Source organism: Barbus barbus, assembly GCF_936440315.1.
Source record: "Barbus barbus genome assembly, chromosome: 2".
In the NCBI taxonomy this organism is placed as follows: domain Eukaryota; kingdom Metazoa; phylum Chordata; class Actinopteri; order Cypriniformes; family Cyprinidae; genus Barbus; species Barbus barbus.
Window position 1 is genome coordinate 21,675,637 of NC_136730.1, and position 16,849 is coordinate 21,692,485.

Genomic DNA, 16,849 nt, shown 5'->3' on the forward strand with positions numbered 1-16,849 from the left:
TCTTCCCCTGGCAGTAAAAAAACTGCACCTTTTTGATTAACTTCATGCCAGACCGGTGTCTTAAGTAGGCATGAAAAGTTTAACGCTATTTATTTGTTACTTCTGTATAGTCTTTAAAATGTTAATTTTGAAGAACTGTGAGAGTTATTCATGAATGCAGTCAATGCTTCAGGATTTGATTTAAAATATAGAGTCTCAGAGGCATAGTGGGGAGAGAGAGAGGTGGAGTGTCTGTTATTCTCAAACCCAACAAGGTGAGAGCCTATGAGATGGAACCTCATAAAGACATTTTTGGAACAATACATAGGCAGGAACCCCACAAGCTATACAAACAGTACTCCACACAGGAGACTCGAGTCGCATTTGTTCTTCCAGTGTTCCTGCAGTTCAACTAGCAGAATAATGCTAAGAATGTGGGGTCGATTCCCAGGGAACACACAGATAAACATACAGATAAAATGCATAGCCTGAAAGCATTATGTGTTGCTTTTGAAAAAAGTATATGCCAAAAACATACATTTAAGACATGTTGCTAAGCTAACAATCAGAAACTGCATCCCAAATGACACACTATACGGTTATTTTGTCATTCAATATTTTGTCTGTTGGACCTTTCCCATGAACCTTTCCCAATCCCACCCCCTTCAGTCTCACCCACTTTGCTTCAACCTACTGTCTACTATCTAAATAAAAAGGCATAAACTGGCAAAACTAAATCTAAATAAATAAATAAATAAATAATCAGAGTCTGAAAGCCCCTCCCCCTTCGTGACGTAATTAAAGCTGTGACAGTCGAGTGCATGAAGTGTCCAATATTCCACACTTTATATTTTCGGTTATTTAAGTGCATCATCCAGGTATTTAAAGTGAACTGTTTCCTTTTGGAATTTTCAGTGTGAACACACTACTCGCACTATTTATATTACAAAACGTCATAGAATAGAGCATAAGTACACAATTTGGGACGCACAAAATGGGGCACTTTTTTGGAACCGTCTTATTGACCATGAGAATGTACACAAACATTCATAATAAACATTCTCTTGCCTAATTCACCATTTTACACTCTTTTATTCACTCCTATCTTAGTAGCAGCATATTTCAAAGGAGAATTCGCCCAAAAATATACATTCTGTAATAATGCACTCACCCACATGTCATTTGCAAGCCAGGCTCATTCCAAACCTGTGACTTATTTTCTTTCACAAAAATATGTTTATTATTATTATTGTTATATTTTTAATTAACAAAATCAATGGTGATTTGGGTTTGGAGTGAGAGGGTAAATAAATTATAACAAAACTGTCATCATTTTTGGGTGAACTATCCATTTAAGTAACATTTTGCAACATGTCACCTCTGACGCCTTAAAATCTGTTTTCCATAGGCAGCTCACTAATTTCTGGAATACAGCTAGAGCGAGAGACAGAACTACAGCATAGCAACAGGAGGGACAGCTTCGCGAGTAATATATCCGATTTATGTGAAATCTCATTGAGTTTTACTCCCATTTCAAGAAGCAATTTACTGAATTGCTGGGGGTGAAATTCAAAATAAAGAAATTAAATTTATACACCTTTAGTGCTCAGTCTCTCTGCAAGATAAATGGGTTTAAACGGCATATCCACATCCACAAACACACACAGGCTTTTTGTTCATTGTTCAATATTACAGCAGTGCAGGATCACAAAACACACACCTGCTGTTGTTTGTTTATCTCTCCATGCTCATGCACCCATACCGTTTTCTGGGACAAGGCTTTGAAAGCATCTTGCTCCCAAACGCCTTCCACCAGCCTTCTGAAACATTAATGCCAGTCCCTGATTCAGACTAGTCCACACTGGGCCAGCAATCTACAAGTGTTAGCCATCTCATTTTGAAAGACAGAGGAGAAAAAGCAAATGAGGTTTTCTATCGTTGTATAATCAAAGAGTATCAGTATAAGATGGCGCTCTCTAACCAGGCCGAGGTAAATCTGGCTCTCCTTGGCACACGGTGCATTATTAATGGCCACTGTGCTAACCTAAAATATGCGTGTGTGTGTGTGTGTGTGTGTGTGTGTGTGTGTGTGTGTCCCATACAAGGACCCACTCATAGCCCCTCTGGCATTGTTTAAACACTGAATAATGCATCGGTTAAATGATGGAGTTAGGGGGCTAAAAGACAGAGAGCAAAGAGAAAAGAATAGAGGCTGATCACAGAGAAAATCCCTTCAGCAGAGGAGACAGGCCTCTTTAATACAGGACTACGATCTGTGTTTCTATGGCACTTCTGTGTATGAGGCCTGGTTTGGAAGAAACGACTGCAGATCTGTGATTTCACTTTATAATAATCTCACGTAAAAACAGTACATAATCATAAAGTATCTTGTTTACAGTCCTGCAGTTTAACCCACGGCTGCAACACCCAAGTCTATCCATCTGACTCATGCTTCCCACTTGTTTATCTATTTCTCAGTTTTAGGTGGATTACAGCATTAGAAAGTCTAATCCAGACTCACCCCACTCCTTTTCCTGTTTCATTTCTCCTCTTTATAACTCTTCATGTCATTCATCTGAATAAAACTGGTGCTCTGCTTCTCCAAATGCATCATCTCTCTTTTTGCACACTAGAAGTTGGTATAAGGAAATGAGTCGCCTAAATTCAATAACTTTACTTTTTTATGATTACAAACATAAAAGTAGTTGGTTTGGAGTCAGATTGAACAATTAAAACATCAAATACGAAGAAGACAAATGTGTTTGTCATGTTATTTTCAGTAAGGAGAATTTACGTTTCTGTTTTGTCACTGGTAACACTAATACGTCTTCATTCATTTCTTAACATAAATATTAAATAAAGACTTTAAAAATGTAAAGACTCTAATTTTGAGAACTGTAAATGTAAAATAAAGACTAAGACCGCAGAATGTCAGTTTTAAAAACGAGGTCCATAAGGAATTGAAAGGTGAATCAAATAAAATGTTAAATTTCCCTCTATTTGGCAGAAGCTTAGAGGTCACATACCCTCTGGGTCACTGTGAAAGAAAACATACTGTTGTTGCCGGCAGCACAATACTTCTGAACAGAAGGAGAAGCCAAAACATTCTCTACAGTCCTTTCTTCTGTTCAGGTTTGTGTACATGACTATGTGCACGCATAACAATTTAAAAAACAGATATCCATGGGCTGACTTCCAAGGATTAGAAATTAAATATTTTCATTTTAGTCTGTTCTGAGCAGAAACAGTATTTTTATGCTTTGGCTAAAGCCTACTTACCAAATGTTAACCTCTTGGTTTTATATGAAACTAAAAGACAAACTGTCAAGAATCGGAAAAAGGAATGTAAAATGATCAGAACATTATTAATTGGTAACAAGAATAAAAAAAAAAAATAAAAAAAAGTTTTTTTACTACAGAACAACAGAAATTGCTCTCTATAAAGAATTGCATTGTTTTGCGGATTCATTCTTAAACGGTTTCTAAATCCCTTGTGATTTTGCGATCAACCATTCAAATAGAGAAATGAATGTCAATTCCATATATTGTTCAGTCAGTACTATAACTAACTGCATATTACTCAGAAAGTGTTTTATTAGGATGAGCCCAAAAGAGGTACTGCTTCGCCCCTTTAAAATTGTACTGATCAAATTCTCGTCTCAACCTAAGAATCAGTTTTCCTCATAATATTGCAATTACTTGAGATAAGAACTAGTGATCCCAAATTCGCGAAAGAATCACTATTTTGATCAAATCAGTCAAACAGGTTTGACAAATGATCTAAAATTGTTCACCATTCAATTTGATTCATTCAAACAGTTCACTGCACTAAACCATTTGCAGAGGTTTCTAACACCAAAACGGGATTCTTTATAAGACAGAAAACAAAAAGGGTGCTGGATGAGGTGGATATTTAGCAATATCATTACAAGAAACAATATTGTTTGTCAGCGATGAAGCAGTTTTGTATTGTGCATGCAGCTTATGAACAACAATTTTATCAATATAACCGTAATAGCATCTGGGGGACACTTTTTTGTTGGGGGCCTGTGCCTCAGTACTGATGAAAGGCTCGTAACACCTCTGGTCTATGCTAAATCAATGTAACCACACTCACCCACACAAACAGACAGACAGCGACAGTTAAAAGAGAGTATCTCATCACCAACTTTATCCTTTTTACATCCCTCTAAAATAAAAGAAAGTGAGCAATAGCAAAGACATGGCACAGAAGGATGGATTACAGGCCTTTTCAAGGTTAGAAAGGATGTTGGTACTCTCAAACACACACACACACACGTTCTTTCACGAGCTAACCAGCAGCCTATTCCTAACCACTTCCTTTCATCTGTGCAAAGAGTAATGTTTGGGAAAAGCTCTCAGTCAAGCTGCAGAAAAGCTAAGAAGTGTTGGCCATAGAGATGCCAACTTCCAGGAAGAGCTCCTTTATTTCTTAAAACACAAACCTCAATGTCTGTGTAGTATGTGTGTGTGTGTGTGTGTGTGTGTGTGTGCTAAACCTGCAGATGTAAATGCAAGATGGAACTGCAGGAGAGAGCTGTTTTGATCTGTGATCTGTGCGTACATGTCTGTGTGTGTGTGTGTGTGTGTGTGTGCTTTTGTGTGTGTGTGTGTGTGTGTGTGTGTGTGTAAGGGAGAGTGAGTGAGTGAAAGGTTGTCAGGTGTTTGTGTGCAGAAGTATTGAAGGCTATGAAATATTTACCAAAGCAATAATGGCTCCCCGGACAGAGCATGAGAGGAGAGGAACGAGGGAGAGGAGAAGAAAGGGAGAACTGCCACCCTTCACAGGAAAAGAGGGAAGAACAAAGAGGATGTAAGATTGGCTGAGTTGTCTTTTACTAGGGGCCTCTCTCTCAACAACAACAACAACAAAATATTTCAAATAAATAATAATAATAATAATAAAACAACAATAATGATTTGGGGGTAAATACACTGGGAGTCTTCTAATGTGTGTGTGTGTGCTCTAAAGCAATATTTGGAGATATCATCTGACGCTCAACGGAGAGAAAGACAACGGAAGAGCAGACTGAACTCTGTCTCTCTCTTCTTTTCACACACAGACTGTAATACAATAATCCTGTTGTTTCATGCTGACTAACTTCAAGGCCTGGACCCCTGTGTGTTCTTTTAAGTGCAGGCGTAATATTTAGCTTTGAGGTCACGCCTGCAAAGCATGCTGGGGGACAGACTGAGCCGGAAGCAGGAGAGAGGAAGGAAGAATTACCACTGAGCTGCTCTGAACACATACATACACTGCACCCTGGGATCCACGGAGGGGCTCTCGGCCTTGTTACACGGGTAAAGCACTTTCTGCGAGTTCCTCAAAAGTTCAGATAACTCGGATTTGCTTATGTAATTCCCTGTTGTATGATGACAGAGCATGTGTGTGTGTTTCATTCCTATAACTGCTCTGTATGGGGTGCAAAGTTAGCGGATGCAGTGATGGACAGTGCTTTTCACAAGAGGAGAAAGACAGATAACACTTACTATGGCAAAATCAAAATCTTAACATTTTGTCTGTTTGTGTCTGCATTGTTTCTACTAAAAGCTACTCCTCAAACTATCTCTGAACAGTGAATCTACATAAATGTTTTTTTTTAATTATTTGAAACTGCAGTTCTCAGGAAACAAGAAATAAGATTAATATCAAACTAAATGTCTTACTAGTCACAACAGAAAATTAACTGTACACTCTTAAAAATAAGATGCCATAGAATAACCTTTTTTGTCTAAATGGTTCCATAAAGAACCTTTAACATCTGAAGAACCTTTCTGTTTCATAAAAGGTTCTTTGTGGCGAAAGAAGGTTCTTCAGATTATAAAAAAGGTAAGAAAGAGATGGTTCTTCAGCCTTTGACTGAATGGTTCTTTGTGGAACCAAAAATGGTTCTTCTATGGCATCTCTGTGAAGAAACTTTTAAACACCTTTATTTTTAAGAGTGTATGTCTATGTCTAAACACTTTGTATACAATATTTTAAAGTCAGAATGCTGTCAATCATGTCTATCAGTCCTATTAATTATCAGTTGTTTGCCCACTTAAGAACTACCCAATCACAGTAAAGTAAAGCTCCAGGTGGGACAAAATGCAAATAGCACTCATGGTATCCTGGCAGGACCCAAAATTACATGTTTAGATCCTGTCCAATAAACACTGATCTTGACTTCTCTTAAAATCAATGCTACAAGTTAACACAGCCATTCAAAACTTTGGGGATGGACAGACGGATAGATAAACAGAGTATTTGTTAGTTCAAAGGCAATTGTTATCATAAAAGCAACATTTGTTGGTTCAGCGCTCATTGATATACTGCCATAAGAGTCTATTTTAGAACAAACAAACAAAAACACCAAATCAATTCATCACCTCTATTTACAGTAATATTAGTGCTTTCATTCTCTTGAATTGAAATGTAAACTGGGGTGAAACATTGAGCCACCGCTGAGAATAAATGCAGCGGTCAGACCAAAGCAACCAGGCTGCTGTGTATGATCTATAATTGACCGAGATGATAAACGTGTGCATCTGTGTGCTTTCGGCTACTGCTGTCTGACAAATGACCAAACACAACCTTTAGAGCTGACCTACACAAGCCGAGGAGGGGAGCGAGGTTGGCTGATGTCAAAAGAAAAACAATGAGTGGAACAAAATCGATGAAACTAGCGCAACCATCACTCCACCAACGAGGGACGTTAAACAACGACTGTGCTGCTGGGCAATTACCATGATTGGAGTGAGAGCATATGTGTATTTGTGTGTTAGTCCCTCAGGTATTCTCCAAGCCACTTTTGATTAGCACATATGCTTAAACCGATACGAAGTGACTGTGCGTGTGTGTGTGTGTGAGAATGTGTGTGTGTTTATGTGCGAGGCGGTCTTCATTACCATGTGTGCTTTTATGGACGAGGGTTGATCGGTCAATGCTGTGCACTTTATTTATGAGTAAAAGGAGACAGATGGAGCAGGGCGAGGTATTGACAAACCATTGCCTTTAAACAGGAATCAATAGGCAGGGAGGGGCCGAATGACACACACATTAACTCTGTAATATGAAGGGATATGAAATCACTGATCTCACTTGCTAGGGGCTTGTCTCTCTCATCTACCTTCTTCTATTGTCATTTGTGGCTTAAATAAAATAGGGGTGCAAGGTTGATATTAAACAGTGGAGGAATGCACTAATCAAGGCTATTCATTAGCAGAAACCCAGACAGTAACATAGTGTTGGCCCCGATCCGATCCAATCTGGCCCGTGTGAAATCCATGTGGGCCGGATCTGGGCCAACACTGCTTGATGTCTGGGAAGGTGTGCTAGCATTACGAGTGTCAGTGACGGGAGTTCACCCCAACACAGAATATGAACTACAGTTATTAAAACTGATTTGGTCAAATTAATAAAGTATTATAATAGTAAATACAAGCATTTTTTTATTATTAAAACTAACTGAAATAGGTTAAAGTAATAAAATAATAAAAAATGTAAAATGTAAATAAAAGCTGAACAGACATAAATTGACAAAAGTGCATAAAATTACTAAATTTTAAACTAAAATGAAACCTGAAAATATAAAGATAATTTGAAAATATAAATAAATAATAGTAGGCTATTTTATTAATATTAACAGTATATAAGTATATTAACAATACTAAATTGACACTGAATGCTAGTTGAAATCCAAAAATGCCTTTTCATTTGTTTGGAACTACTGGAGCAGAAAAAAATAAAGATAAACTGGCCAGATTTTGTCTGAAATATAGGCTATTTTGAATTTATTCAGATTAACTGATGTACTTCACCCAAAAATAAAACTTCTGTCATTATTTATGTCATCACTTATGTCATTCCAAACCTGTATGACTTTCCTCTGTGGAACACAAAAGAAGATATTTTGAACGCCACTGGATTTCAGTGTTGTTTCGGACCCCATTGATTTCCATTGTATTATAAAAAACAATACACAGAATTTTTTTTTTCTTTTAATAATCCATCCTGTTGGAAGAAAGTAACTTATACAGGAATGAGGGTGAGTATATGATGACAATTTAATGTTTGGATGAACACTAATTATGCAGGCTGTGAAGAACATGTATACAATTAGGATTAGTTTAGTAAACTAATCAGAATTTGGTAATAGGAGAAAGAATACAAACAGTGTTTTAAAGGAAGATCAATATCAGCTCAATACATTTATGGCCATGTAGCGAAGGGGTATCATAACCGATGCAATTTAGAGATTAATACAATGACTCTACAATAATCAGTTTATCCTTCATGGCTCTAGAACGCATAAATGAGCAATGATTACAGTCCAGCGTTCACAGAGAGTCTAAGTGACAGGTCATCTTCTTTCTCTAAGGACTTCCCTATATAAAATAAAATCACCCTCCCCTTTCCCTTTTCTCCTTCTCTGTCCTCTCCTTCTCTCAGAGCAAACAACCTTCTCTCCTCTTGTTATTAACTAAATATGAGCACTTTGACCGGGGGACAAAAATTCAATATTTTCCCCACCAAATATTTAAACCAAGCAAATAAACAGACAAATAAATAGGTCTCCCAGGCGACCGGGCGAGCGAGGAGGGCGGGATGTAATTTGACGGGCAAGTTATTTGGGAGACTGAAGCCCACAGCTATTCAGGGGCTCATTTCAGCACCTGTCAATCAAGGAGCAGAAAGGAGAGTGTGTAGGTGTGTGTATGACTGTGAAGTGGCCAAACGCACATACACTCTCCTCAAGGTCGGAGCAGATAAGGTGAATATCGTACCTGATAAATATCACCCTCTCCTTCTTCATCTCTTCTCACAGGCCTATCGGAACATCTTAATTCCCCTCTAATAGCCAGCTTAATCCATCCTGTGTCCAGAAAATGCATTAAACATGATAAGAAAGAAAGAAAGAAAGAAAGAAAGAAAGAAAGAAAGAAAGAAAGATGATTTGAAATAGGAGATTGTGGAGCATATGTGCAGACACACACAGGCCAGCAATATTATGAAGGCCTTTCATCCATATTAGATGAGTTGCAGATGACTCTATTATGGCAGGCTAGATTGAGCTGAAATAGAGAGTGAGAGAGAGAGAGGTAATGCAATAAACCCACTACCTCTCATAAAACAAACACTTATAAACACCGGTGTCGCACACATCATACAGACAGTCTTCATGAACTTCAACCACCTCAAATACAATGTGTCTGTTTGAAATGGTTGCAGTGCTCAGGCTGGGGAACTGTAGTGGCTTTGGTGTTTTTGAGGTTTTTGGGGCCAGTGCTGGCCAGTGCTGTGGGACAGGATGGGAAGTGGGTCATACAACATGACAGGCACTTCTAAAGTGGTCCCTGAGACCAAAGCCATTGCAGAGTGGAAGGACTTCAGAAGGCCACCGACACACACACCCCCACACTGTATCTCTCTCTGGTGCGCTGCAAATACATTTCTAAAGTCAGGTCACAGCAGAGTTTAGCAGAATGAAACTGTCAACAGCACAGATACACACACACTGGAATCATTTAAGCCAGATCACACCAGCGTCCCTTCACTCAAGTGCCAAAAATGTGCTCCAAGATTTTCACATCACTATCAGCGCATCAGTCAAAAGCCAGATCCGTTCAATCACAAACACAAACACAGACACACTGCTGAGAGCCCAGGATCCTGGCATCCTGTAATGAGCAAACTAAGAGCCTCTGTTCTCAATATGGGTGAACCACATACCTACACTGGAGGGGAAAACATCAATCCTAATCAGTATTTTCTACTAAAAATTTCTAAACATCTGTAAACGAGATACATTTGCACACAATGTAAATTGTGTAAGATATTAAGAGATTACATCTTGAATTCTTACCACATGTGCAAATGTTTGCTTTAGGCATAAATCTCATTAAATCTAATTTGATTTATGCTCAAAACAAAACAAAACAAACACAACAACAAATGTAACTCGGAATATATCCTCTGTGAACAATTCTATAACTGGTAATATTAGTGACAGTAAAGACATTTATAATGTTATAAAATATTTCTATATTAAATAATTGCTTAAGAAAGTTTCTTGAGCACCAAATGATCATTTCAGAATGACTGGATCATGTGACACTGATGACTGGAGTAATGATTGCTGAAAAATCAGCCATCTCAGAAAAAAAAAATCCATGTTAAATTTATATTTTAATAGAAAACAGTTATAATATTTCACAATATTAGTCTTTTTACTGTATTTATAATCAAACAAAAAGCAATTGATGCAAACATTTGGAATGCCTATATTTTATTTTATTAACCTAATTATCAACCTTTTATTAGCCAAGTATCTTTTATCATATGTCTGTTGCTGACATTTTATAGAAGAACTAACAACACACATTAACAATACTGAAATCACTGTAATGCACAATTTATGTTCTTCTCCTGTACTATGGGGCCACAGGGCTGTTATTCCCCATTGCTTAGGCAGCCACGACAGGCTTGAGTGGCTGTTTAACCCACACAGCACTAAAGAGTGTTGTCATGGCAGCATCAGGCAGTAACCATGAGGCTCATGGGTCTGACAGGTCCACTCATTGCTGGTTAACTGGGAGAACTGCATTATGTGTTCATCATGTGGACACACACACACACACACACACACACACACACACACACACACACACAGTGCTCTTGGGACTCCCTGTCTCACTGAATAACCCGCTCTTCAATCTGTGTAGAGATGTGGACTCATGAGAACATGTGCACACACACTCACAATCTCAAGTTTTCTATGATATCTGCTTTTTAGAGCAGAAAAAAAGGCAAAATTATGATCTCTTACAGGACAGATCACCTTAAAATTTCAATTCTGCCATAACTTACTCACCTACATGACTTTCTTCTGTAGAACACGACAGGAGATCTGTGAAAGAATATTGCTACTGTTTGCCACTCAATGAAAGCATGCAATAACCACAGGCTGTCAAGCTATAAAAAGAAACACCATAAAAGTGGTTCATATCATGTGCTACATAAGTCATGTCTTATAAAGCTATACATTAGTAGAGATAATAAAAGGCAGAAATCTATGTTGTTAATCACAAAAAAAAACATCCATAGTCGTTACGAGGCCAACAACGGTAGTCTGAAATGCAAAGTCCTAATTTAGTAACTTACATGAAAACACAATGGCTGTAAAATTAATATTTGAGCTATGACTGTGTGTAATTTATGTTGTAAAACAAACTGTGAGCATCTCTTCAGGTAATGTTATCCACAGATTTGAATCAAATATCGAAACTTCTTTTCCCAAGGGAAGCCATGACTCAAAAGTGCAAATTATCTTCCGGGTTTTGGGACTACAAACTCAACCATTTTATGTTTCTGTTCAGCACACTGTCATATAAAACATTATCAGTCATAACAGGTATGAATGTATTAACAATGCATTTGTTCTTCAAATCATGCATGTTGTTTGAATGTCACCTCTGAGATGTGATCCAACTTTAACTTAGCTGTTAATCATATAATAAACGGCCTCCCTGTATAGGAAACACACACACAGGTACTTAATTCCACATGCACCTGGTCATCTTCCTCTCACCTACAGTGATGTAAGGATAGAAACTACTGATGACCTTTTCCCTTCCTTAGAACAATCCATACCTGTGCACACATGCCTGAAAACAGACTGCAGTGAAGTTAGAGTGGCCATTCACGATCACCTGCTCACCTGAGGCTAAGCCATCTATCACACCTTCACTGCAGACTAGAGGAAACACCTTCATCCCCTACAGGCAACATCCCCCCCCCCCCCCCCCCCCCCCCACACACACACTTTAATAGAGCTGAGACAAAAGCTCAAATCAGTCTATTTGACCCCATAATAGCATTGAGAGGAAAATAAATATATGAAAGACTGATACAAATACACTTCAGATCACAGCAGATAAATAGACAGCATCTCTCTCACACAATAAATTGAAAATTTGATCCAAAAGTCTAAAACTCAGAAATCTGATACAAAAGAGTATTGAAAATGTAAAACAAACAAACAAACAAAACTATGCAAGATTGTGTATTTCAAGGTTACCAAATCAAATTTTTGGCAGTGACAAAAGGCCTGATTTTTATGTTTGGAGTTCAAGTCAATAAACCACATACCATTCAGAAATTTGTCAATTGTTAGATTTAACTTTTTACTCCAATTATAATATTGTAATTTATAATGAAGGGGGAATAACTTAAATCTAAAGAATGCAAAACAAAGGCATTTTCACTGGTTTCAGACTTTTGGACCCCGCTGTATTTAAAATGTATAGGTAACACTTCTGTTATTGTAGTTATTGTACAGCACTTGGGTCGGCCGGCGGCCGTTAGTAAATGTGCTTTAGAAATAAACGGAACTTATCTCATATTAATTCAATTAATTAGTCATTAACAGATTATATAAAAGATACATAGGTTATTTATACTAATATAAAATATGTACAGTCCTTAAACATTTGTATCTATCTGAATGATCAAATGATCATCCGTTATGCATTACATAATGTAATAATAATTCTCTGATAACTCAAATTTTAAGAACATACAAAAAGATTCGTCCAAAAAACAAGAACAAATACCCATGCACTGATTGATAAACCAGCATTGTATTTTATTTCTATCATAACTAGTGCTTTGCACACACAACGCTTTCTGAAAAGCAGAGGGGCTTGTGGCACTCTGGAGAAAGAATACAGAAAAGAAAAACACAATGAAAGAAAGGTTATATATATATATATATATTTATATTTATATACCAACCTCACAGCATTTACTCAGCAAGAACGTAATATTTGGCAACCAATGACAACTCTAAAACTTCAAAAGTATAAAACACATTTAAGCATTTTCATGGAATACTATAATATTGATCTTCTACATTAACACTGATGACATAGAAAAACATAAAAAGAAAGCTGCTGGACTTCAACAGTCATCCCTATTTCATTCATCCTTCATTCGTTTAGAGGACATCAGAGTGCTTTTCTTCATCCTTCAATCGTTTAAAGATGTTTAGTGCATTCCTCCCGAAACTGGCAGCATTTCAGAAATAGGTAGGCGTTATTGAAAGGTTAGGAGCCAATGAGCTGTGAGAATTATGCGATGCAAGGGGTGCAAGTTCTGTTGGAGAGCTCAGCAAGAGCCGCCTATTGACACTACTCGGCTTGGGAGAGAAACATCTTATGTACTCGTACACACATTCATATTCAGTCACACAGAAATAAAACCGTCTAAAAGATTACATACACATGTGCGTGTCTCGTACCTACATGCACCTATATAGACAAACATCACTGACAAAGTCAGTCTAACAACTTTTACTTTACCTTCTCCCTACAAACAGTCAGATGGACACACACGCAAACATTCAAACACACTTAGGGCAATTTCAAACACACTAAATCCCTAGACAATACGCCAGGTGAAAGGCAACGGCACGCATATGACACCCGTTAATGATGATGTCATACACCCCCACAATGTCATATTTTATTTTTACCGACTTTCCCCCTCAAAATATGGCACGCAGACAAACACACACACACGCACACACACACACACACACACACACACACACACACACAGATAGAGGAGAAGTGAACTGTGTATACTGTATACATCTACATAATGACTGTCCAAAATGGAAGCTTCAGAGGATATATGGAGAACTGAACTAAAAAATACATACATTAATGGATATATATAGCTATATTTATGGATAGGTATCATATGCTACTACTGATATGTGTCTATGCATGGTCATTGTAACACTACGGACTCTGTTAAAGTGATAGTAAACGATACTGATGGAAATAGGAAATAAAATGTCCCATCCAGATGTCACCCTGTATCCACCCCTGTATCCTTATATCCGTCCATTCATCCGAGTGGATCTCAATGTGGTGTGTGTGACGGTGAATGTTGGTCTTCAAGCAAACGTGGGCCAGAAAGGAGAAACTAAACAGGTGTATGTTGTATTGTTTTTTTTGGTCACCTGTGATCTCCATCCCGGCCTCTATATCTCAACATCCACCTCATAAAATTATTTTCTCCATTTATCTCACTCCTTCACTAACATTTCACATCCTAGGAAGAAGAAAAAAAAAAACACAAGAAAGTCACATTTTGAGCATTTATGGCTGAACATTCCTTAAGGCTACTTTCAATGATTTTAATAACAATCCCTAACATAAGACAAAACACAGTAAAAACACAGTAATTGTATTTCACCTCCAGAGAAGCGATTCAACACGGTTGATGATTTCAGAGAGGTCAAAGGGGAGGGGCATGTCAGGATCTTCATTACTCCAATAGGGTCGGTCGACAGGCGCTTCCTCAGGGGGCAAGGTCTGTGCCAAGCTTGACTGGCATCTATTGGGACACAAAAGACATCAACAACTTTATTAGAAAACAGTTATTTTAAATCTTTCATAAACATTAAAAATAATCAAAAATACTGACTACGAACATCACCAAAATCTCTGAACGGTTGTGCTTTTACACTAAAAATTTATTTACAGCGTAAAATTGATGCGAAAATACCTCCAGGTTACTGCATGTGCTTTCCAGGGAGTGTTTTAATAGTTCATTTCGCCCTAAACACACAAAGAAGTGTGTGTTTGTCTAGGGGCAGTCCACACACTCATTTCCTGATTTCTTTACAACACACAATAACCTGCCCTAATGACACGTTTATAAAGGAACAAAGGAGTGCAAAGCTTTTCTGTGTGTGTGTGTGTGTGTGTGTGTGTGTGTGTGTGGTATGGCATCATCCCCTTGCTCTTCCTTTGAACGAAGCCTCAGGAATGCATTTCTGCAATCCTACAAGAGTAAGCAGTGTAAATCACCTTCTAAACACACCTGGCCAGTGCTGATTAATATCTCACTCATTTACACCTGGGCAGGTGAAGCCTTAACTGTAACTTTGATGTTACTGCATTTCGTTTTGTCAGGTAATTAATATACAGTGTGGTTTTCACTAGAATATGACAATATAGTTTCTCATAAACATGAGGGTGTGTTAGTGAGAATGTACAGTATCTCTGGTTTTGTGAGTGTGTGTGATAGAGAGAAAGAGAAAGAGAAAGAGAAAGAGAAAGAGAAAGAGAAAGAGAAAGAGAAAGAAAGAGAGAGGCACAGCTTGCTGTCATTATGAATCAAAAATACTATAAAAGATGAGTGTGAACTGGGAGTTGTTTATTTAATCAGTGGTTATTTTAGGGTAGTGAATAGGAATAAAAAGATAGCGTAATGTGAATTTCAACATATCAAGATAATATGTATAATTATATAATAATGAACTTTTATTCAGGAAGGAGACATTATATTTGATCAAATCAAAAGTGAAAATAAAGACATTTAAGTGTTCCAAATGTACATATGGGTACAGTCATTTTAGGCACTTACAAAACTGTTCCAACAGAGATGGAAATACAATTTTTAAATACATGAATTATGTTTCCATCTTTGTTGGCATTGTTTTGGAAGTGCCTTTTTCTGTTCTAAAGAAGGGGGTGCCCCAATACTTTTGTCCATATAGTGTATGTACAAGTCATTGGTCACCTAAAGTCACCTAAATTTTGGTCATCACAAGTCACCTAAATTTCAAATAAATACTGTTCTTTTACACTTTCTGTTAATTATTTAAAGAATCATTTAAGTGAGATTAAGGAATCCTGAAAATTTTTATCACTGCTTCCAGGAAAAAAGTAAAAAATAAACATTAAGCAGCACAACTTTTGAGAATTATAAGAAATGTTTATTGACCAAAAATATTACTTCCCCAAATCAGCAAATGAGAATGATTCTGAAGGATCATGTGACTCTGAAGACTGGAGTAATGGCGGCTGAAAATTCAGCTTTGCCATCACAGGAATAAATTATATTTTAAAATGTATACAAATATATTTGAGAAAATAGAGCTTTCAGAAAATAAAATGTTTTCAAATATTACATTGTAATAATATTTGACAATATGAGTACTTTTTAAACTGTATTTTTGATCAAATAAATGTAGCGTTGCCCATCATATGAAATCTTTACACACACACACACACACACACACACACACACACAAGTCTGGTCAGCTATCCTTGTAGGGACTCTCCATAGGCGTAATGGTTTTTATACTGTACAAACCGTATTTTCTATCACCCTACACAAACCCTACACCTAAACCTACCCCTTATAGGAAACTTTGTGCATTTTTACTTTCTCAAAAAAAAAAAAAATGAATTCTGTATGATTTATAAGCTTTTGTACCCATGGCGACCTCAATATTAGGTCCCCACTGTGACATGAGTCCCCATGAGTCTGTGTGTATTCAGGTTTAAGTCCCCACCAGGATATATAAACCTGTACACATACACACGTAGCTATTAGTACAACTGACACACTTCACCTTCAATAGAGGGACAACCACTATCCTCACAAACACACAAAGTTCTCCCACAAACACTTGTCTCAAGCAAACATAGCCTACAATAAACACTCATCGTCCTCCACTCAAAGACTGCAGCGGTGCCCGGAGGAGGCCAGTGTTATGGATGAGTCTGTGCTGTCCAGTGGTCAGAGGACAGACCCTCTCTGACACTATTTGCGGTTATATATTTTGTAAAGGCCACTTAATGGTGGAGTGGCTTTCCTGTTAAGTGCTGTCTCTCCAGCTGCACTGGCCACATGAGAGGCTGCATTACACGCCGAGGGTGGAATTAGCATATAGCGCTTCAATATATCAACCTCATACTGCATCAGGGCTTGACAATAACATCCGTTAACATGCACTAAGTACCCTAATGTAGCACATCAGTTCATAAATAATATGAGAGCTTGTTC

The 16,849-nt window shown here is 37.6% G+C and overlaps 1 protein-coding gene across 2 annotated transcripts in view; it reads right to left on the reverse strand.

Annotated features, from left to right (window-relative positions):
- Nucleotides 1–12,592: 12,592 nt before the first annotated feature.
- fto (FTO alpha-ketoglutarate dependent dioxygenase) overlaps nucleotides 12,593–16,849 on the reverse strand; it is a 138,093-nt gene continuing 133,836 nt past the window's right edge. The window contains exons 9-11 of one of the 2 annotated variants that reach the window (XR_013785079.1): nucleotides 14,246–14,386; nucleotides 14,010–14,101; nucleotides 12,593–12,694 (exon numbers count right to left, since the gene is read on the reverse strand). Coding sequence is in view for 1 of the 2 variants with exons in the window: in XM_079434118.1 (XP_079290244.1) it covers nucleotides 14,095–14,101; nucleotides 14,246–14,386 (148 nt within the window). In the remaining variant the exon portion in view is untranslated. Of the gene's footprint in view, nucleotides 12,695–13,985; nucleotides 14,102–14,245; nucleotides 14,387–16,849 lie in introns of those variants that run through there. The other variant, XM_079434118.1, reaches the window with a different exon arrangement.